Below are 23,704 nucleotides of genomic sequence, written 5' to 3'. Positions count from 1 at the left end.
AAAAAATACACTTACATACAAAATACTCTGATATTTAAGATACATTCTCTTAGGGGGCCTGGGTAGCTCAGCGAGTATTGACGCTGACTACCACCCCTGGAGTCACGAGTTCGAATCCAGGGTGTGCTGAGTGACTCCAGCCAGGTTTTCTAAGCAACCAAATTGGCCTGGTTGCTAGGGAGGGTAAATCAGCCCAGCTTTGGCTGATTTATCAGCCTGGCCGAAACGTAACCCATGAATGCTCCGACTGACTTCTGACACCATGAATAAATCTGGTGAATGCATGAAATGAGTAGAGCGTCTAAAGTCAAAATCGAAGTCATGAAGTCAAAACGGACCCAATTTCCTTTTTAATATATGCACAATTCACCTGTGCACATTATTCGAAAGAAAAATGTTTTTGTATTACTAGTCTTTTATCAAAATGTAATTAGCAAGTAACTTGCTCCACCTCTGAAATGACTTGGCTTTTCGGCTGGTGCCACCAAACTGTTTTTTTTTCTCCCCAATCTCTCCTTTCTGGCCACCTGGCTTCATTCTGGTAGTAACACTTAATAGCTTCCAGTCATTTTCCAATAGGTAAAATGAAGTCCTGTCCTCCCTTTTGTTTTATTCTGTTTCACCCAAAAATGCATGTAGAACGTCAGATTGCAGATAGTAAGTTGTATTGTTACTGACTGGTGACTTGATTTGACTTGATTCCATAGGTCTACCCAGACCTGCAGATTACTAACGTAGTGGAGGCCAACCAGCCTGTCAGCATCCAAAACTGGTGCAAAATGGGTCGCCCCCAATGCCGCAGTCACACACACATTGTGGTCCCCTACCGCTGCCTGGGTATGTATGTACTGTACAGTATACTGTATGTATATGCGAGTATACAGACAGACTATCCTTCAGTGTGACTCTTACATCAGAACACTCTGCCACTCTGCTTAACCTTTATATCTAGGACATTAAACTAATGCTTCTAGTGTAGCTATTGTGATTTTTGAGTCATCCTTTTCCATCAGATAATAGGAGATTCACCAGGAAACAATAAAGGCATCAAGATTTGCTCTTGGTATTTTGCCCTGCAAGTTACAGATGCATTTGAGCACCTGTTGAATGCATGAGCAAATGTTTCGTATGTTTGTGTGTCTGTGTTAGTTGGGGAATTTGTGAGCGACGCCCTGCTTGTCCCAGATAAGTGTAAGTTCCTGCACCAGGAGCGAATGGACATGTGCGAGAGTCATTTGCATTGGCACACAGTGGCCAAAGAGGTCAGAGGTCACACCAAATAACATTTACACACTCACAAACTTGTATACCTTTACACCTATACAGTACATAATATGTCACTCACAGCATCTCTTCATCTGTAAATTGTCCACTAAGGGAAGAGTTGTTAAAATATTTGGTTTGTTCATGATGAGAAAAAAAAATGAAAGGGATTGGAATGCTGGGTTGGATCAAATGCTGCATAGAAACAACACACCAATACATCTGATACACACTAATACAACACATGCAAACCCCACTTCCATGGTTAAAATGATGTGTAATGCAGCCAGATTATGCATAAATAGGATGCATAATTCAATGAGAGTGTTGTACTTATAGCTCTATGATGAATTAGCATCTTTTACCTTATTCTCTCATTCCCTGTGGATGCCCGTCTGCAGTCCTGCGGTGACCGCTCCATGAATCTCCACGACTACGGTATGCTGCTGCCTTGTGGCATCGACCGTTTCCGTGGTGTAGAGTTTGTCTGCTGCCCTGTGGAGGAGCAGAAAGTGTTGGACAGCGAGGAGCAGGAGGAGGCCAACTCAGATGTGTGGTGGGGTGGTGCAGAGACCGAGTATACTGACAGCAGGTAAACAAACAAACATGTACAATAGAGAGCAACAATGATGGCCCACTTTTTCAGCAGCCTCAAATCCGGAAGTATTTTTCCCATTCATTTTCTCCATAGGAATATAGGAATATTAGAATATGTTTCTTAGGAGATGTGAACCAAACAAACCAGCTCTGAGGTGATTCACAACTTAACTTTGATTTAAAGCAAAAAATATTTAAAAATCAGAAAAAAAGTTATGAATTCTGTTTCCATGGAAACAGCGACTCTGATTGGGGATCTCTAATCAGTATTAAAGGGTAGTGTAGCTATTCACTAAGAATGTTTTTTAAAAATATAGTTGAAATCACACTGACTTGTGGCTTCTTTCTCTCTATGGAGAAAATGGATGGGATACCTGAAATTTCTCCCTGACCTTCGTTACTGTAGATTTATGTAATGAAATCTTAATTAATTTTTGGATCACAGCGTGCTGAGAGAACAGGTTACAACCAAACCTGAGCCTGTCGTGACCGAGGACGATGAGGATATGAATAATGAGGAAGAGGAGGTATGGGACAATGATGAGGATGGTGACGGTGAAGATGATGAAGATGATGAGGATGGTGATGATGAAGACACCACAGAAGAACAGGACACCAGTGAGCAGACCTTCAATGTAGCCATGACAACCACCACCACCACTACCACCACAGAGTCTATAGAGGAGGTTGTGCGAGGTGAGATTTGCAAGAACATATATGCATACAAAGTGGTGTAGCATCATTTCACAAGGTGATCTCATTTGTATTCATAGGTATTTGTACATGTGTACACTTACATTTTTGTCAATTTGGATAGACACTCATAAGTACAATATCTTAAAGGGGCACATTTTTCCCTGTTAAAAAAGTTTTACTCCTAAAGAAATTAATTGTTATTCTAAAAAATATGTATATAATCATGAGCACTCACATGAGATGAGGACTCTAGTCATGTCAGTAATCTCATAAAAGCTGTTTTATTCTACATGGAAAGGGTCCCCCTCATGGGGGCTGCTATGTTAGAATCACATGACCAGCTGAATTCCACTCAGTTAATCCCAGTAACTGCCCTGTTATTGCATACTTTCACTCTTAGATTAAATGAATCGTGGTTGACATTGAATAGTGAATTTCTACAATGGTATTGGTAACTGAAAACTATTGATTTTGATTGACGCTGCATCCACACCACTAGATGTTCCTGTAAGTCCAAGACGACACTAACAAAAAAGTTACCGAGTGCACCTTTTAAATATGTAATAACAACATTTAAAACGTAAATGCACAGCTTTAGAGACAGTATCTTTACAAATCCTCTGAGCACTCTGTAAATGTAGAGAGAAGACCACTTTAATGGTAAATTTATTTAAAAATAACTAAATGCATCAACTGTGTCAAATAGGTGTGATGGTATTAAACATATTTAGTTTATCTAATTAATTATAATTTCAATAAAGTTAACCTATATATTCTATGAATTCGTTATTCTGTCAAGAGCCTCAAATGATTCGTAAAACATTTGTTGTCTCTAACGCTGGACGTGTAAAAAAGGGTTAATATTTTAAAAGTTGTCCATATGTTGATATCGTACGTACCTGTGTCTAGCCAAATGGACAAAATTGTATGTGTACAAGACAACACTTTACAAATGAATGCCTACAAATACTAAGGAGATCATGTTGCATTTCAAGATGTGTTTGAACAGTTTGTCGGTTCCTTAGAATTCATGGTTTGCTTGAGTGAAACAATTAACATGTTTTGTATGAAAATGTAAACAAATCCACTGAGTGTCTCTCCCTCGTCAGTGGTGTGCTGGGCCCCTGCTCGGACGGGGCCGTGCCGTGCCAAGCTGCCCCGCTGGTATTTTGTGGTGGAGATGGGCCGATGCGCCCCCTTCATCTTTGGGGGCTGCGGGGGCAACCGCAATAACTTTGAATCAGAGGAGTACTGCATGGCTGTCTGCAGCAGCAGTGTGTGTAAGTCCAGACGTCTCCTGAGAAGAAGTTCATCTGTCCACTAAGCAGCACATCCTCCCTTTCTCGCTGTCTTTGCTTCAGCTGTGCCAAACTCACAAGCTTGCCTCAGCAGATGGTTGGATACTTTATCCTGCATGGATTACAGGTCCCTTCGAGGTGACTGCATAGACAGAGCATCTAGTTCTTTTAGTTTAACATTCTAGAACTTTTCTGAAAATTCTGAAGCCTTTCCTTACCTTTCTATTCTATAGATGATTTCTGGGGGAGTTCACTAAGAATGAATTCATTTGCACGCACTGTCTACAGTCAGTATGTTATCAAGCTACAGTGTTTTTTGCGTAGTCTTGCAACAGTCTTCATCTGTTTGTCCATGTATACATGACATAATGCGTATTTGAATATTTTATTCAATGTTGAGGAAGTGTTAAAAACACATTGCGTATCACCTCTGTCTTTCGGAGCAAGCACGCAGTGCCGAGGCCGATTGTGGTCTGTTTATTGTGTATTCATGCTGGACGAAGTCATGCTGTGATCGCATTTTCTAGGTCTGTTAGTCCGACTTCAAGTATTCGACTGGTACTGTTTCAGTCTGACATTTTAAAAAGAGAAATTATTATTTTAGTCTGACTGATATTGAACTTTTAAAGGGGTCATGGCATGAGGAATCAAATTTTCCTTGATCTTTTGACAAATAAGAGGTCATTTTTCTATAAAAACACACTGTAAGTTTCAGAACTCAAAATGTCCTTCTCAATGCAAAAGGCAATTGATGAAACCAAGCTGCCAAAACGACTTGTTCTCTACTTCCTCCATATTGTGATGTCAGACTGTCGTAGACATTTGTATCTCTCTGACCTCCTCCACAACAACACCTCAACAGTTACTTTACCTTATCACTTCAGTAGCCCTGCCCAGTAGCAGTGAGCAGTGAGATGGTAAGGAGAGAGCAGGTCAGTCAAGACCAGAGAGCCAGTCAGAACAGTGGGCATGTACTGTCAAGACTTAAAGGAAAAGCAGCACTAAAACCGTTTCTGACGAAGGGTCAGAATGAGGATGGAAAATTATCATATTTTACAAATATATCACTGTTTCTTGTGCAAAAAATATTATTAATATTATAAGTGAACATCAAGGAACATATTGAAATGATAAAAAAGGCATGTCATGACCTCTTTAAATCACATACACTAATTTATTGCTTTCCAAGGGTGGTAGTAGCACATTATTAATTCTGCCAAGCAAATTTAATTGAGTTTTGTGAATAAGGCACTATCTATAACAAGCCTAATTTGCATAGAAAATACTTTCTAAATATTACTTAATTTAAAAGGCATAGTTCACCCAGAAATGAAAATTCTTTTCTATTTTGTTTCTTCAGCAGAACACAAACGAAGATTTTTAGAAAAACATCTCTGCTCTGTAGGTCAATATAATGTAACTGAATGGTGATCAGACCTTTTGTAGCTCCAAAAATTACATAAAGGAAACATAAAAGTAATCCATATGACTCTCGGTTTTAAATCAATATAATCAGAAGCAATAGAATAGGTGTATGTTACAACCCCAATTCTGATAAAGTTGGGACACTATGAAAAATAATAATAAAAAAAAAGAGGAGTGATTTGTAAATTATATTCACCCTTTACTATATTGAAAGCACTACAACTGCACATTACATGATGTTAAGAACCCTAACATTTAATTGTTTTTTGAAAATGTACAGTAATTTCAAATCAGATGAATGCAACCTGCTCCAAAAAAGTTGGGACGGACGAGTGTTTACCACTGTGAAACATCACCATTTCTTCTAATAACACTTTTGGGCACTGAAGACACAAGTTTAAGTTTAAGAAAGTGGAATTTTACCCCAATCGTCCATTATGTTGGTCTTTAACTGCACAATTGTACTTCATTGCCGGATGGTGTGCTTAATAATGCGCCACACATTCTCAGTTGGAGACATGTTAGGACTGCAGGCAGGCCAGTCTAGCACCCACACGCTCTGCTTACACAGCCATGCACTTGAAATCCAGTCAGTATGTGGTTTGACGTTGTCCTGCTGGAATATGCAGGGATGTCCCTGGAAAAGACGGTGTTGGATGGAAGTATATGTACAAATTTGTACATATCTGTCTGCATTCATGGTGTTCTCACAGATGTGCGAGTTACCTGTGCCATGGGCACTGACACACCCCTGGCCCATACAGACACTGGCTTTTGGACCTGGCGCTAATAACAGCTTGGATGGCCCTTTTCCTCTTTGGCCTGGATAACACGACGGCTTTGTTTTTCATAAACTTTTTGAAATGACTTTTCAGACCAAAAAATACAGTTCCACTGTTCTGCTTTCCATCTAAGATGAGACCGAGACCAGAGAAGTCGGCAGCATTTCTGGACAGTGTTGATTTAGGGCTTATGCTTTGCATAGTAAAGTCTTAACTTACATCTATGGATGCAGCGGCGAATGGTGTTGACTAACAATTTTCAAAAAACAAGGAAATTCACAAGGGAAAACATCATATAATGTGTAGTTATAGTGCTTTCAATATAGCAAAGGGTGAATATAATTTACAAATCACTCCTTTTTGTTTTTATTAGCATTTTTCATACTGTCCCAACTTTTTCTGAATTGGGGTTGTAGAAACAGAACAATGTTTAAGTCCTTTTTTTACTCTAAATCTCCACTTTCACTTTCACTTTCAGCTGTGAAAGTGAAACTAAACAGGCACCACATGTGACATTCAAATGTAAAATTGAAAGTGAAAGTGGAGATTTACAGTAAAACAAAAGGACTTGAATATTGATCTGTTTCTTACCCACACCTATTACATCGTTTCCGAAGATATGGATTTAAACACTGGAGTCTTATTGATTACTTCTATGTTTCCTTTGTGATTTGTGGAGCTACAAAGGTCTGATCACCATTCACTTGCATTGTATGGACCTACAGAGCTCAGATATTCTTCTAAAAATATTTATTTGTGTTCTGCTGAAGATAGAAAGTCATACACATCTGGAATGGCATGAGGGTGAGTAAATGAGAGAACTTTCATTTTGGGGGAAACAATCCATTTAAATACTCAAGGTACTGTGCTATTTTTGTGCATTTAATGCCTAGTTAAATTAGATTGCAGGTGGTTGTTAAATGTGCAAGTTTCGCAACTGTTTAGTGAATTCGCTCCTCAGATCAGGAAGATATTTTGAGTAGATAAAAGACATCAATGTGAATATGTGTGCTTAGTGTGTTTGATGTGCGTGTTTGTCTGTTTTGACCTTCCTGAGAGCATCTGCATGTGCTGGAGTGCATTTATTTACCTGCTGAACACTGCAGGATTGTATGTACCTCCCCCCACTCTCTCCCTCTCTCTTTGTTTCATCTCTGTTTGTGGGTTAGTGATCTGAGCTGTAGTTGGTCTCTGGTCAAACCGGTCTGTGGCTGTAGCTTAGTAGGCGGTTTCCGCTTGGTTAAGCACAATGCTGGACTCTATGGGAAAGTGACAGCAGAGCAGCCCTCATCCTGAGAGGGCATATTCCCCACAGCCCGCCTGGCTGTTCCCGCATGCTTGCTGTCAGAATCTGTCACACCAGTTGCTACTGAATACACACTTGGATATCCATATTTCACACACCCACACACTTACAGTGGCCCCAAAGGGTATTTGGACACTTAAGCCACACATCAATATGCTTGAATGTCATTGCATTAGGTAACAAAATGTCAAACCAAGTGCCATTTATTTTAAAGATAGCATACGCACACTTTTCAAGCAAAATATTTCTCAAAAATGTTTTAGGTTTAAAATTAAATTATACAACAATAGATGTACTGCTCAAAATTAAGACAAGAAGTATTTGGACTTTGTGGATTGTGTCCATTGTTAAAGTCAATGTGAAATCCAAATTTACCCTGTTTACTTTCTTACTGCTCATTCCAGGTCTTATTGTGCACTTGAGGAGAACTGACTTCACTGAAGTTGGTTCTAAAATAAGGTTGAGCATCATTTGAATGTAGATACCACTTATTAGATATTTTGTTATTGTATGCAATTAAATTCATACATCTTTAAGTGCCTTAAGTGGGGCCACTATAATACACAGAAGAACCATACTACCAATGTTCCTAGACCTTTTTTAGGAATGAAACTCTTTAAAATCTCTGTATGCATCTAAAACAGACAGTGGAGAAACCTTTGGCAAAAGCAATCTCACACAAATGTTTCTGTCTTTACTAACCAAGTTTAACCTGCACCTGAACTAACTGTTCTTTTCTAGAAGGAGCCTTATCTTTACCTCAAGGAAGATTCTCTGGCTCACATTTATCTGTTTTTGACTATCAGTTACTATGACTTTTCATTCTCCCCAGTGCCCACCATGGCCCCGAGCCCTGCTGATGCCGTGGATCGTTACCTGGAAGCTCCAGGAGATATGAACGAGCACACCCGCTTCCAGAAGGCCAAGGAGAGCCTGGAGGCCAAACACAGAGAGAAAATGTCAGAGGTGGGAACATTTATGGATTGGTACAGTACGACGCAAAGAGGTCCCTTAGAAAAACATACTGTGGCAGTACTATGGCTAGGCAGTATAGCTAAAAATATACATCTGTCTATATTTTTTTACTTTTTCACAATATTGGATAAAGTGCATCCGGAAAGTATTATTATGTACATGTGATTTTTTATTTTTTTTTTAATAAATTTGCAAAGATTTCAAACAAACTTCTTTCACGTTGTCATTATGGGGTATTGTTTGTAGAATTTTGAGGAAAATAATGAATTTAATCCATTTTGGAATAAGGCTGTACAATAACAGAATGTGGGGAAAAAGTGAAGCGCTGTGAATACTTTCTGGATACACTGTACATCTCAATATTCACATATTTGCTGTGAAATGGCTTAATTTTTATTTGTTTATTTTTTTCAATCAGAGGAACTGTTATTTTGACCAAATGGCCATTGTAGACAATTAGATTCAAAATGTTTAATGCAAGAAGTAAAATACAGTACAAACTTAAAAATCATTTAGGCATGTTTTTCACTAAATTAACAGGAGGAATATTTATCATTTTCAACACACAATACATAGTAAATCACAGCAATATTTACCTACAGATATATTTTTTAAAATCATTTAAAGGAATAGTTCACCCAAAAATGAAAATTATGTCATTATTTACTCACCTTGATGTTACTCCAAACCCGTACGATTTTCTGTCATTCTTCCATGGAAAACAAAATTGAATTTTTAAAAAGTCTTAACAGGGTTTATTCACTATAATGTATATAAATTGTGACTCTGGTCTGTAAACTCAAAAAAGTAAAAAAATTAAAATAAAAAAAACTCTATACTATATTCCAAGTCTTGTGAAGCAATGTGTTCACTGTGTGATGAACAGAACTAATCAATTGAATCACTTGAATCAAATCATATTAATTAAGAACTTAAAATCAAGGATTTCTGATACTTTGATGGCATCAAACCTCACTGGTTCTCTGCACATCTTGTGACCAAACGTGTGATGTGATCTTGGTATTACCATGGGACAAGTCCAAAAAAACATTGTAATACCATGGTACTTTTTTGATTTTGTTGGTAAGTGTAAGTGTTTGTAAGAGGTCGACCAATAGTGGATTTTGCCGATACCGATAACTAAGGTGGTGGAAAAGGCTGATAGCTGATTCTATCAAATTGATTTATAGAATGTTAAAACATTTTATTTGTCTTTCCTTACTATGACGGGCACAGACATAGACATTACAAGAGTCTAAAATGTATAAAATCCCAGATGCAGTTTATTATTCAACTAAAATCCCAATAATAAAAAAAAAACTGTTAATTTGGAGTATAACATTGGACTTTTAACTATAAATAAGCCCGAAACACACTGGGGACTGTTATTTTATAGCCTATACATTCACAGATTTTGTGTAAATATATTTCACCAGATGAGGTTTAATGAGGAATAAGGTTTATTATTCACAAGATATGAAGTTGGAGACATGATATATGTGTTGAAGAGGACGTTTCCATATAGTTGCATTTTTCTTTGCATACCCTCACTTTAATTTTAAACACTTGATTATCTATTCAAAATGGCAAAATATGCATTAAAGTAAGGAAGATGAACGATTTAGGTACAGCAAATCTCCAGGTGTCATTGATTGTTTTTATTTCATGTCTAGAGACTTTTGTTATTTTACAGATCCAAGCTGTTTTACTGTAGAATCCTCCAGCACGGGCCACAGAGGAACATGGAGGAATATATATTACTCTGTTTATATGATAACGATAGTTCCAAAAAGCAACTATTGGTTGTGATCTGTCTGTCTGTCTGTCTGTCTACCTCTAGTTGAGAATTCAGTTGGTGATTTTGTTGCTCTCTGGTTCCGTTTCTTTACTTGTTTCTCTGTAGGTGATGAGAGAATGGGAGGAGGCAGAGAGACAAGCTAAGAATCTTCCTCGTGCTGATAAGAAGACCATCATTCAGGTAACCTCTCAGCACTTGTTATAAATATCAATGTGATATGTAGGGTGCCCTGATTCATAAGCAATGAAGTTAACATTACAATGTACACAAAAGTAGTAAAGTAAAATGCATTTATTGTTAAAATAATCTAGCAGTTTCTGATATGGTTACATAAAAACACTTAGTGGGGTTGAAGTTCAAATGCATTCAGATTTATTGGTAAAACATACAGTTCCCATTAACGTGAAGGGGGATTTTCATGGGGATTGAAAGGGTCACTGTACTTTATTTTTTAGGATTAATAAAAGGCTTCTGGCTTTGTTTACACATGTACATGTGTTTCTATAGCGCTTCCAGGAGAGGGTGGAGGCATTGGAGAAGGAGGCGGCTGGTGAGAGACAGCAGCTGGTGGAGACTCACATGGCACGAGTGGAAGCTCTGCTTAATGACCGTCGCCGCCAGGCCCTGGAAATCTACCTGAGTGCCCTGCAGTCTGACCAGCCACGAGTATGCACACACTCATGCACACACACACACACACACACACACACACACACACACACACACACACAGGACCTCCCTGTTGAGAAGATCAGCATAGCTAACAACCAGTATATGTTGTGTTTTGGATGCTGGATGTCTTGCAACAATGGACTCTGTCTAGCTGCCTGTGAACACAAGAATGTATGCTCCAGTGTCATATACTGAGTCCTCTACTCTGTCTCGCACAGCCTCGGCAGGTCCTTAATCTGTTGAAGAAGTACATTCGTGCGGAGCAGAAAGACAGACAACACACTCTCAAACATTTTGAGCATGTGCGTGAGGTGGATCCCAAGAAGGCATCCCAGATTCGACCATTTGTAAGTTTATGGCATGTCTTTTATGTCTGTATTGTAAGCTCTTTAAAGAGCCAGGCCAAAATGTGTAGACGACTTCAGTCTGAATCTCTGTGCTCAAAGGTGATGACCCACCTGCGTGTGATTGAAGAACGTATGAACCAATCCTTGGGCTACCTCTACAAGGTTCCACAAGTGGCTACTGAAATCCAGGACCAAGTGGGTGAGTCCAAAATGGTTTATGTTAGCTTTAAAAAGTGAATGTACAAAACTGAACTCTGGTAAGGTTATTATTTTTTTAATTCTTAACTACTTTCTGATTGTAACAACTGCTAACAATAAGTTTTCAAGCTACATCCACCAAACTCGGCACAGTCCTTCAGGCTGTTCAGAGTTAATATGCTTTGTTCGGGATAATTGGAAGCTTATGCTTTTCCATAACAGATGATCAAATATACCTATATCTATCTTGGAACCACATAGCAACCACTCATAACACCCTTGAAACAACCAGGCAACCACCCAGAACACTTTAGCAATCGCTTAACAATGCCCTAAAAGCGATCCAGAGCATCCTAGCAACAACCTAACAACCACTTAGAAAACCTTATTAACTGTCTAGCAATGCCCTAGCAACCACTCAGAACACATAATTTATGATTTATGGGGTTCAAACTGGGGTGCAAAATTTCAGAGAACAAAAAAAGTGTAAAAAAAAAAAATACTTTAATAATATCTTGTGCCTTTGGTAAAATCGCAATATAAAAGTTAATGTATGTCTTTATAATATCATGCTTACTGTTTTGTTTGTTTTTTTTACCTTGCAGAAATGGTTATTTCTACATTTAAAATATACTGTATAAATGCCTTTATACTTTAAGAAGGGGGTTCTTAGAGTCCTTGGAATCAAAAAGTTTGAAATCCCCTGATTTAGGGGATACTGAAGTCTTTCATCCTCTCTTTCTCCAGCAATGCTGATACAGCGTGACCAGGCAGAGGTCACTCAACAGCTGTCCTCTCTCCAGAGTAAGATGAGGGTGAGCTACGGGAATGATGCCCTTATGCCGGACCTGCCTGACAGCACCACTCCCCTGGACACCCTGCCTCCAGATGAAGACGGCCTGGGCTTCATCCACCCTGAAAGTTTCAACCAGGCTAACACTGACAAACATGGTAAACATTAGCACGTCTTTGCCGTCACCCTTAACCCAACTGAAAATATTTCAAGACCTTTAAAAGGGCCCACCTTTTTGATCACCGCAAACATATACTGAATAGCCAATAATATGTAAGGGATCATTTACAGTTAAATAAACCCCGGCAGTGAGATCAGGACCCCGACGAGAAGCTGAGGGGTCTTGTATCACCCTGAAGGGGTTTATTTGGCGATAACAACAACCGGCTGAATGGAAATTATCCCACTTATTACATGGCTACTATCCAAATAAATAAATACATTGACATAAAATATTGATTTGCGTTGAAATTATGTAATTATATGAGAAGAAATAAATTGCTCAACAGCTGAAATCCACCTTTGAGTTCTGCTGGTGTTTATTTTGTAATTAATGACCGTCTGAATACTTATACAGCTAATTACAAAACTACTTTCCAAATAAATAAATAAATGCACATGAAACATTTAGTTGAGTTGAAATTATTTTATTAGCTTACTTGTAGAGATCGCACAGTGATACGAGAATCAGGAAAGATGGCTCACAATACCCTGATGAATGGTCTTATGAGACTTGTGTCTCTGTAGAACAAACATGGGCATTTTCCATTTAGTGGGCGTTTTCAAATTGGGATGGGCATTTTTCAACCACTTTACATGATTTGATTACTACTTTACACTGAGATTCCCTACTTTCATTGGATAGTTCAGAAACGTTCATCTGGGTTTGGAAACGCCCACTGACATTATGATTCCCAACTTTCATTGGATAGTTGAAAATTTTCCATCCTGGTTTGAAAACGCCCACAGATTGGGAAACACCCATTATGGTTCCGCAGAGACCTATACTTCTGGCTGATACGTGGATGTGCGGTTGTTACTCAGAAATGTCAGGCCGCTAGATGGCGCCATTGGCCAATCAGAATCTAGTTTTCCAGAGAGCCATGTAATAATTTGTGATAATGATTGACTGATTGTATTTTATTCCACTCATTACATTGTTACATACTAAATAAATAAATGGACATGAAATATTGACTTGAATCAACATAATTTTTTATCAGAAACAAGCATTCCAGAGCCGTGAGTGAGCCGTGAATTAAATAATTGTAAATAATGAATAAAACTTCAGTCAATAGTTTTTCTTTTTATCTTGTTCAGTTGAACCTGTAGATGCCCGTCCAATTCCAGATAGGGATCTGCCCACAAGACCTGGTAAGTGTGTATTTATGATTTTCAACCATGACATGCTTAATGCCGTATAACTAATGAACATGTGTGTGTTTTTAAGAAATTCCCAAGGTTCGGCTGGACATTGAGGAAAGGCATAACGCAGGTTATGATGTCCGTGACAAGAGACTGGTAAAAACTGTTTGTTAGTTGTAAACTTTCAATGCGTATTTTACATACAGACAAAATATCTCTCTGACAGTGACATACTTTAATATGTATCTATTCAACCCTATTGTACATATTTCACAATGTAAAGAAGTAATTGACATGTTTGTGTTCCATCAGATGTTCCTTGCAGAAGACATGGGCTCCAATAAGGGAGCCATCATTGGGCTAATGGTGGGTGGAGTTGTCATCGCTACTGTCATTGTAATCACACTTGTTATGCTAAGGAAGAAGCAGTATACTTCCATCCACCATGGAGTCATTGAGGTGAGAAGTTATTGTCAAAAAAGTGGGAACCCTGAATGGAAAAGTCAAAAGGGGTTGGAACCCTAGCTTAGGTCTGCATAAGCTTTTAATTACATGTTTTTATATTTCAGGTGGATGCAGCAGTGACCCCAGAGGAACGCCATCTCACAAAGATGCAGCAGAACGGCTATGAGAACCCCACCTACAAGTTCTTTGAGCAAATGCATAACTAAAGAACCACTTCAGAACCCTGCACTCCCCCACACCACCACCATCACCCCACTGCATCAGGACAGAGAGCACAGACTGATGCCTCATATACACTATATAGTCAGCTCTGTCACCATGAAGATGGCTTCCATCACATGACCATTCCATCCAACTGATCAAGAAAAGGGATACATCATTGTTGCCAATTCAGCCATCTGTCAGTCAGATGGTCCATCTGTGTGCTCCAGTGCTCTTGCACCTGTCCATCACAGTACTGTGCGGTGAATGAAGTGTCCTCTGCTCTGTTCTCTTGGCCTATACTTCCCTTCTAACCTACCCAAAGTCCTTGTCTTCTCGCCTCCATCCATTTTTCCCTCCTCTTTTGGCTCTATTTTTGTTGCTCTTATGAAACTTTTATAAAGATGACCCAAAAATGTATATTCTGTCATCAATTACTCACCCTTATTTTCTATCAATCTTGTATGACTTTGCCATCAGAAAAGGAAATGTTAAGCAGAATCACCATTTACTACCTTTGCATGGAAAAAAACAATGCAATGAAAGTGAATGGTGACTGAGGTTGTCCTTAACAATATCCCTATTGTGTTCCACGGAAGAAAGTCATACAGGTTTGGAATAACATGAGTATATGATTTTAAGCACTTATATTTCCTATTCTTTTTGCATATTCTTCCTCCTTTCTTTTTCCCTGGGCACTCAGATGTTTCGTTGGCTACATGAGGCTCTAACCGCTGCAACAACCAGTTGCAGAATAATGTACTCATTGCTAAAGGGAGTTAACCCAAAAAAGAAAATTCAGTTATCATTTACACACCCTCATGTTGTTCCAAACCTGTATGACATTCTTTCTGCTGTAAAACACAAAAGATTATGTTAGGAAGTGTTAAGTGACCATTAGTTTTCATTGTACCTTTTTTCCATTCAATGAAAGTGAATGGTGATTGTCGTTCTCTCTAACATCTCCTTTGGTGTTCCACTGAGAAAAAGGCATATGGGTTTGGAACAACATGATGGTGAGTAAATGATAACAGGATTTTCATTTTTGAGTTAATATTCCTTTAAAATGTACATTTCAGGATTGTGTCATTCCACCTTTTCTTTGGGGATAAAAAACAAAAATAAAGCTTTTAAAAAAATGTAAAAAGCATAACATTTACAGATATAAGAAATGAATGTTTTTATTTTGTTTGTAATATGTATTGAAATAAGGCAGAAACTAGCTGTACCTATATAGTGCATGGCAATTATAACAGAGAGAAGGTTCTGGATCCAAACACAGACTTCAGCCTCTCTCATGTAGAGATTTAGCTGGATTGTAAATTTTAGTGTCTTCTTGTGATCACATAATTTTAAATAAGTGGAAAAAAAAAACTGCTTGGCTTCGTCATCACAGAGACATGCTTTAAAAGAAGTGTGTGCTTTTTCTTTTGGACCATGCCACACACACTTAAATGGTTGCATGGGGCTGGAAAAGATGTATGTATTGTATTATGGAGTGTAATATTAGTCCATGTTTTGTTAACGCCCTACGCACTCTGCATTTTTTTAAAGGGTCTGCACCCCTTTGTCTCATTAAGGTTTATTCCATGTCGGGATCTGGTATGGGACCGGGATTAGGGAATGGAGATGTGGAGTGGTGGGATTTTGCTTAGAAATATCCACCATTTTGGATTGTGTAATTTTTGTCCCACTTTCCTCTTTGTATTCCCTAGTGTCTGTGATATTCACGAACACATTTTGGGACAGAAAACACCTCACCTTTCCCCCTTTTTATTGTTTCACTTAAGTATCTCAACACCTTACATGCCAGAGCAGGTGACCCATAGGAAGGATGGATGGGAAATAACAATGCAAATCTGCCATGCAGTCTTTCGAAAAGATCTCCTAATGATTTACTTTGAAAGTGGCATGATTAGAAAAGAAAATTGAAGGAAAATGTGTCAACTGTTGTATACTTCATTCTATGAGGCATCAAATGATTCAAACATTGCTCATGACTTTCCTGTGTAGAATTACCTTTGCTCTAAAAATCTGGTGTTGTGCTGATTAGTGGATACTATTAAGGGTGTGTCTGTGGTCAGTAGGGAACAGCGAAAGCTCTTTCTGTGAACTTTTCCTTAAGTATCTGTTCAAAGCATTGGCTTAAAAGGGGGGAAAGCTTTCTACACTGTAACCATGAATAAAGTTTTGAATGTACATACAAACACCAAGTGATGTGTTTAGTGCACAAGACAAGAAAAAGGGGCGTGTTTGATTTCTGCTATATGAGAATATTCTGGTAAGACTCAAGAGATTCAAAAACAACTGTCTCTTTATTTCCCTCTGGTGGACAGTAAAAAGTACCTCACCTTGAGGGAATTGGACACTCAAAAATAAAAAGAAAAGATCCTTTACAAATGGAAAATATCAAAATACACTGCCCACATGGCTATCAAAAACAGAGTATATACACAATGGAAATATAGCCAATGCTATCCTGCAGTCAGAGAACAAGCATACAAAAACTGAAAGCTCATACGTGATCATCTATACTTTGTGTCTCTCTCTCTCTCTCTCTCTCTCTCTCTACACACACACACACACATTCACTCTAAGCTTTAAGGACACGCAAGCATACACACTCAAAGCGCACACATCTGCGTACAAACCCGCGGTCTCCCACCCTGCCCAAAGTCACATTTTTAAACCAGTTTCCTCCCATCTTAACCTCGTCTCCTGAGTGGTTGGGATTAACAAGCCACAGCCACTCAACTGTCTTTCTCTAAAGCCGCTGCAGCCAAAGTGACGGTGGTAACTGGTTGCCCAGTGGCGGTGGCCAGCGTGACTGTGTTGATGGGCTGGCCGAGCCCGTGCAGCTGAACCCGGGCGAGTTTCTTCTGTTCGCACTCCGTTACCAGGTTGTTGAGCTCTGCAGCGCTGTATCCAATCAAAGTCCTCAGGTCGCACACAAACTTGTAGACAAAGCGTTTGCCCTGTACTTTGCTGATCATGTCTCCATCATAGTAGTACCTATGGAGAGGAGACAAGATTGATAAATATGTTTATACCACTGGGTGATGGTTTGGGTGACAAAAAAAATAAAATAAAAATACATACATACACATACATACATATATATATATATATATATATAAAATAACATGAATAATATAAAAAAGTTTACATTTCTTTTTTTTACATTTATAATATTGACTGAAGAGATACATTACTAAACTATACTCTATACATATGCAGGGGATCAGCAAAGAAAATATGCAAAACCTTTTCTGTTATGCATTATACAATTACGTTAGCCCTACACTAAGACTTGATCTTATTTAAAATCTTTATTTAGGATCTTGAAATAAAAAATGTATTCCAGGTTTATGAAAACATAAAAGACATTGGTGTGGATGTAGTAACGTAATAAAGATTTGATAGACAGAGCTCTTTGGAAAGATTGCACCAATAACTTGTTACATCCAGCCAACAAAGCAGTTTTGTCAGACGCCCCCTAAGCTGGAGAGAGAAAATCATGTAGTCGCACCTGAGAGCTCTGCTTAGCTTCTCGTAGTTCATGGTGGGCTTGTTCTTGCGCTGGCCCCATTTCTGAGCTACCAGCTCGGGCTGATTGAGTTTAAACTCGCCCTCCTCTCCCACCCAGGAAATGCAATCCCGAGAGTCCTTATCCGTCAGCAGCTCCAGGAGAAACTGCCACAGCTGGATCTGACCGTTATTACCTGAAGGGCACACAAAACAATAATACAACAACTCACAAACATAAATTGTTTATTAGTTTATCACAATATAAGATGTCTAATCCCATTATTTCAAATAAATAAGGCATATGTGTCTATGTACTTTGTGCACTAAATGAACAAATGTTCATTTGTTGCATTCAAAGCAGGTGTGCGTGTACCTGTGCGGTTCCCTGGGGAGCTGCGCTCCTCTCCTGAGATACGGGGGGCTCGGGGCGTTTTGTTGTGCTTCAGCACTTTAATGGCTGTGGGCGTGGCCTGCTGCACTGGTGCAGGAATGATCTGCACAGCTGGAGATAAACACAGAACGGTGTTACCCAACAGACCAACACATTCTCTTTTCATTGAAAAGTATAAATGTAGTCTGGAGACACAAAACTGCCCCCTAAGCAAGTCATGTGTAGGCCTACTGTGACGAGGAGGAGGACATGGCCGGGCCGTGTGGATGCACGCCGGACGCTGAATTGTCAATCAGCTAGGAGAGGGATAAAGGCAAGCCGAAGGCGCCAATTCGGGACAGAGAGAGAAAACCCTCGCTCGCCGGTCCCCGGACAAGCGGTCGCCTGGTCCTCAGCCACTCCTCCACCCCCTGGCGGACGACAGCCGCTCCTCCCCTGGCAGAGGGCAGCATGTCCTCCGACCCCTGGTGGATGGTAACGGCTCCTCCGCTTCCTGGTGGACAGCAGCAGTTCCTCCAGCTCCCGGCGGCGACGACTCCGTCCCCTGGCAGATAGCAGTGACTCCACGACAGCGCATTCCTCCTCCTTCCCGTCTTTCTCCCCCTCCCGGCTGATTAGGACAATACAGCGCAGGGCGTGTGTACTCATGGCCCGGCTACACCCTCCTCCTCGTCACACTTATTAAAAAAGTGATTTTGTTGATGAAACTGAGCAGAAGACAGTAAAAGCAGTGGGGGTGGACTGAGAATACATATTATATAAATACTCACGCTGATCAATGGTGACTGTAGCTTCCTGACCCTGATCCTGACTCGCAAGTACATCTGCAAGTAGAATTAAAGTAATATTGTATACAGGCTAAAAGACATATTGTGACGGAGAATGTTTCATTGGTGAATGCACACCACACACACTCTGTTGGTTTCCTCCCTAAAACTTACACTTGCGTAGAAGCTCCAAGTGGCTCCATAGGATCTCTCCGCTGGGCACTCTCTGGAGGAACTCCTCCTGGGTGAAACCACAGAGCTGGCGGCCAGGAATGTGAATGCCCCCCACCTCCATTTCCTCAATGCCGAACTCCTTCATCACCCAAACTGCCCAGTGGATTACCTGATCTGCTGTCCACTGCACCGGGTCTGATAAAGAGACACACAGCAGAACCCATTACATGGTTATACACTACTAATTTCTAAAGGTGTAAAAATACATTTCTGACATTTAACATTTTTATGTTTATATTTACATTATGATTTAATACTAATAATAAATATGTATTATTATTAATAATAAAAAATAATAATAATCAGAATTTAAAATATTATAATTACTATAATAATATCCAATTTATTACATTCATTTCTCACGCACAAATACTCAAAATGCAAAAATTCATGACCACTTTTAAATCCAAGTGATATGAATCGTACCAAAATAATCAAATCATGATTTAATTTCACAATGTCATTTTCATTTTTTATTGCATGTAACGCATAATTTAGAAAGGAGTCACATTTGAATCTATGGCTAAAACAATAATGAAGACTGTCAACAACATATTTCATTATCGATTAGTCAGGACTTTGCACTGTGTACAGAGAGCCTTCAAAAAATGTTGTTATTTTGCAATAGTAAAAAAACATTTGCAAAATAACATCAATTTTCAATGAAAAATGGTGAAAGCTATAGAGCGAGCTGCAGCAAAAGAAAATATATATATAATTGTTTGTAAAACATTTTATATAGACACCTTGCCCAATGCTTGTGGGTTATTCGATTAATTGACCATAGAAACAAATAATTGACAGATTAATTGATAAAAAGTTTATAAAATGTGTTGCTTGGTAGAGTAACTGTATATCCAACTCAGAAACATGTTCCTATCAAAGAAATACATACCATAGGGAATGTTTAGTCGAACCTGCTCCTTGCGATACCCTTCCAATGCAGCCGCCCAGCGGGTCACCTGTTCCGAAGTCTCATCTGGAATGGCAGCTCGCTCCACTGCAATCACATGTCCATCCTCCACAAGATGGGCTTCCTCCCCTGCAGCTGCATCTGGATCGATCACCACCTCCACGGTCTCCACTGGTTTCACTATCTCTAGAATATTCAATTTCTCTTCACCTAAAACACATCACATGCACAAGCAAGTTAAGCCTATTTTCTGTTTTAATTATCGCTATAAATATTTTCAGTTTTCTGAAGGGCCTGTTGACAAGTTGAGATTTTCCAAACAGCAATACGAGATAATTGTTAACTGTTACCCTGTTTTGTGACAATCTGCACACTGAGCTGTACTGTGCCATCTGTCTTCACTCCTTGATCGAACAAGCTGTGGTCAGGATGCAACTACATGAAGAACAAGATGAAGATTTCAACCAACTAATGTTCACTAAGAAAATAAATGAAAGTGTGTTGCACTCAAATCAAATTACACTAACACAAAACCACATACAAGGATGTCCTGCAGACAGATGTCATATCCATCCAGTGGGACCTGTAGACGAGGCTCCAATAACTTCTTCAGGTTACCAATTGGCTCACTGATGTCAATGTCTTGCGTAATCAATTCAGCTGCTGTGATGGTTTGTTCCTCAATTCTGAAGACCACAGACATGAGTTAGGTCACATGAAACAGAGCTTTCATTGAGTCCGCAGAAACAAACTGCACACTGTCCAATGAGAGAGGATGTCAGAGAGAGAAAAGCAGAAGGAAAAACAGAGAAAGCACTTACGCCTCCTCTAGACAGTCCTGTTTCTCCTGTCCATCAATCTCAATTTCAATCATCTCCTCAGTCTCACTTTTTGACATCCCGTCAACTCCTTATCCAACTAAAACAAAGAGAATGCATTTTAAAACAACAGAAATGTACTGTCTTTTTCGATTAATTTAATCACAAACAAGTAAACACAAATCAGATTAAATTAAGAACTCTAAGATTTCCAACAAATGCCATGAATGTAAAGTTATGTGAAATATCTAAAGGGGTCCGAAAGGCACTAACTGGCCAGATTAATACATTAAGCACAGTAGTTCTCTCGACTTCGTGCTAGTGCCAAGGGTGCAATGAAAACTATAGTGGGCTGACTAACAAGTCTCTTGAGTCCAAATATCTCACGCAACACCGAGGCTTTACTTGAGTACAGGCCCACCGTGACAACTTCCCCATATTGTTACTGTTTCTACACACAAGACGCACTTATTTATTAAATATACCACCCTTTTGGTCAAACAATGTATTGTTTTATTGGAGAGCTTGCATTAAATCTAATACTTAACAATAATATTGTTAACACCAGCGACTAGGTGGGAAGACGACGCGCGAATCGATACAAACGCAGTTGCCATATTGGAGTGATTTCGTAAATATAACCACAAAAATTGACGTAAAAGATGGGTTTTCAAAACTTTCGAAACTTTTCGGGGGTAGCTACACAGCAAGACTTTTGATTCGGGAAAGTTAAAACGGAAATGGAAGAAACGGAAACAAAACAAGAGAAGGGCAGATGTAAAAGCAGCCGGAAATCCTGGCCGAAGTCACGGCGGCTGACAGACTTCCGAAAACAGCCACGCGACTCGAGAAACGAACGGAAACAACACGGCGTTTTAATATAAAGTAATCTCAGCGACAGGTGCAATCGTTTTAATCGTCGAATATGGTTAAGTAAACGTATACCTGGCCTCTTTGTTACCTTCTTAGCTTATGCTGACGAGAGAGAAGGGGCACGCCTGGTTGAAGTGGTCATATGCTCACGCGAACAGCTCGCGCTGACTTTGAAAAAAACTCGCGCGTTCATTTGTCGTGAACAAATTCATAACGTTAACAAAAACTTTCTATGTAAAATAGATAGTACACTAGGTTACTCCACATAAAGTACACAAACGTCTTCACCTACTGTTTATCGGGCGTGAGAAGGTTGGGTTATAGTCAGTGGTGTTAGCACTCCGGCTAGCTCTGTTTCCCCTAAGGGTGCTAACATTTAGCTTAGCTTAGCTCGCGCTTCTTACAGAGAAAGCGGGAGAACTGACGCTCGTCTAACCTCATTTATATGTAACAATCGTTTCTGTCGGCATATATCTCGGATAAATGATAATTCGGCCCCACATACCTCGTTATCCCGATCAGTAAATGTTGTGTTGGAGTTTTTGAGGATAAAGCTGGGTGTCAGTGGCTATGGTTTAGTGTGTGTTGCTAAGAAGTTGAGTGTATGTTCATGCTGTTTTTTGGTCAACATTGCAATGGGGGCGGGGATGAGCAGGAGGCCTCGCTGCCCACTGACAGCAAACTCCATCAAAAATTCAGATTTGGACCATAATATCCGTTGATCGGTGTATTTGGTGGTTATTTATGCCAAACAATCGCAATCCGCACATAAAATAACTGAGCTGAGGTGGCAAGTCTCAGTGTTCTCACAGTGTCGTATAAATCAACATACAAGTGTGAAAACGAACGCCAGGAGAATGGCCCTGTCCCAATACCCCCACTTGCGGTTTTGGTCTTGTCTACTTGTTTTACGTATTTCCGGTGTTTGGCACACTAGTGTCCAAGTAGACGTGAAGACTGCGGGTGTGTTGATGACTTTTGATTGCATGTTGGGACACTCGTAGACTTAAAGATGTTGGTGCTTGTTGCGACCGTTGTTTTTGTCTTTTAAGTTGTTTTTGGTAGCAGTGACTGTTATAGCCTACCTAAAATAATAAATAACTGAAACCCACCTTTCATTTATTTATACACTACTGGTTGTTGGAAGTGTATTGTGCTGTAGAAAATATGTAAGTAAAAAAAAAAGTTTTGTGTGAAAATAATAGTCAAATTTAATTTATTTTTACTCGTATTGATTTTCAATACTTTGCGCATTAAAAAAACGTTTAACTGTAAAATTGCGTCCTCCGTAACTGCTGTAAAATATGAAATATAAGCAATTTCTTTCTCAATACACTGCATAAAACTTAATTTAAAAAATAAATAAAAACTATATTTTATAAACCTGTGTGATTCATTATTAGCTACTCATACAAACCATTTAAATGATATGCTTTGGCTTGTCAACCAAAGACTGCTTTACACAACTTATCAATATGTGGTTTCATACAACAAATAAAAAGCATTAAAACATATATTTTAAATACATAAAGATGAGAAAGAACCTGTGGTAGTAGTTGATACATTTTTGATTTTAAAACAACATTTACTAGGCCACATATTGTATGCCACACTGGCTGCTAAATGACCAGCAGTATTAGGCTAGAACAAACAAAATAAATTGATTACTGGGTGAGAAGGATAACTAAGAGGTATATAAATATACACATAAATAATATTTTGTAATTATGAATTATTATCCCAAACACATTATATAATGTTGAATATTTTCATTTATACTAAAATAAATATATGCTTCACTCATGTTTTACTATCTGATTATAATAACTTATGTTGAAAAGCTTCCCTTGATGTCATCATGGCGAAAATAACCGATCGCTCGGGTAGGCGGGGAGTGGCTATTCTGAATAGTGGGAGTAGCACAGGGGTATTCGTGCTAGTGTGGATATAGTGTGGGTTAAGTGCACTGAGCTTTGGCATGTTTTAGACATTGAACACT

The 23,704-nt window shown here is 39.1% G+C and overlaps 2 protein-coding genes across 7 annotated transcripts in view; one reads left to right on the top strand and one right to left on the bottom strand.

Moving 5' to 3' along the window:
* The window catches only part of LOC127448493 (amyloid-beta A4 protein-like), a 33,474-nt gene extending 17,086 nt beyond the window's left edge, over window positions 1–16,388 (top strand). Inside the window, exons 3-17 of one of the 2 annotated variants that reach the window (XM_051711088.1) lie at window positions 708–837; window positions 1,150–1,262; window positions 1,665–1,855; window positions 2,306–2,556; window positions 3,666–3,836; window positions 8,200–8,333; window positions 10,246–10,320; window positions 10,648–10,806; window positions 11,031–11,159; window positions 11,259–11,358; window positions 12,105–12,308; window positions 13,471–13,524; window positions 13,601–13,671; window positions 13,828–13,974; window positions 14,085–16,388. In XM_051711088.1, the coding sequence (XP_051567048.1) occupies window positions 708–837; window positions 1,150–1,262; window positions 1,665–1,855; window positions 2,306–2,556; window positions 3,666–3,836; window positions 8,200–8,333; window positions 10,246–10,320; window positions 10,648–10,806; window positions 11,031–11,159; window positions 11,259–11,358; window positions 12,105–12,308; window positions 13,471–13,524; window positions 13,601–13,671; window positions 13,828–13,974; window positions 14,085–14,186 (2,031 nt within the window). In that variant the 3' untranslated portion in view covers window positions 14,187–16,388. The remainder of the gene's footprint in view (window positions 1–707; window positions 838–1,149; window positions 1,263–1,664; window positions 1,856–2,305; window positions 2,557–3,665; window positions 3,837–8,199; window positions 8,334–10,245; window positions 10,321–10,647; window positions 10,807–11,030; window positions 11,160–11,258; window positions 11,359–12,104; window positions 12,309–13,470; window positions 13,525–13,600; window positions 13,672–13,827; window positions 13,975–14,084) is intronic. The other variant, XM_051711089.1, reaches the window with a different exon arrangement.
* An 89-nt stretch (window positions 16,389–16,477) lies between these two features.
* On the bottom strand, window positions 16,478–22,357 carry LOC127448507 (GA-binding protein alpha chain-like). 5 transcript variants are annotated; one of them, XM_051711109.1, is made up of 10 exons: window positions 22,211–22,357; window positions 20,836–20,932; window positions 20,556–20,700; window positions 20,365–20,449; window positions 19,997–20,224; window positions 19,042–19,236; window positions 18,871–18,924; window positions 18,083–18,211; window positions 17,711–17,903; window positions 16,478–17,193 (listed from the first exon to the last, which is right to left on the bottom strand). In XM_051711109.1, exons 2-10 carry the CDS (start codon window positions 20,910–20,912, stop codon window positions 16,932–16,934), a joined length of 1,368 nt encoding a protein of 455 aa, XP_051567069.1. In that variant the 5' UTR covers window positions 20,913–20,932; window positions 22,211–22,357; the 3' UTR covers window positions 16,478–16,931. The 5 variants fall into 5 exon arrangements, with proteins under 5 accessions (XP_051567069.1, XP_051567073.1, XP_051567071.1 ...); XM_051711113.1 differs by lacking the exon at window positions 22,211–22,357 and adding an exon at window positions 21,998–22,192; XM_051711111.1 differs by lacking the exon at window positions 22,211–22,357 and adding an exon at window positions 21,794–21,984.
* Between the last annotated feature and the right edge of the window lie 1,347 nt (window positions 22,358–23,704).

This window comes from Myxocyprinus asiaticus, chromosome 11, assembly GCF_019703515.2.
Source record: "Myxocyprinus asiaticus isolate MX2 ecotype Aquarium Trade chromosome 11, UBuf_Myxa_2, whole genome shotgun sequence".
NCBI lineage: Eukaryota > Metazoa > Chordata > Actinopteri > Cypriniformes > Catostomidae > Myxocyprinus > Myxocyprinus asiaticus.
Note: the sequence above shows the minus strand (reverse complement) of the source record. Positions and strands in the feature narration are given on the sequence as shown.

Excerpts from the sequence above, each read along its gene's own strand:
- LOC127448507 (XM_051711109.1), bottom strand. The coding sequence starts at position 20,912 with ATGTCAAAAAGTGAGACTGAGGAGATGATTGAAATTGAGATTGATGGA. Across the intron at positions 18,212-18,870 it reads TACAGTCACCATTGATCAGC|CTGTGCAGATCATTCCTGCA; the intron begins GTGAGTATTTAT and ends GTTTATCTCCAG. Across the intron at positions 17,904-18,082 it reads CTCCCCAGGGAACCGCACAG|GTAATAACGGTCAGATCCAG; the intron begins GTACACGCACAC and ends TGTGCCCTTCAG.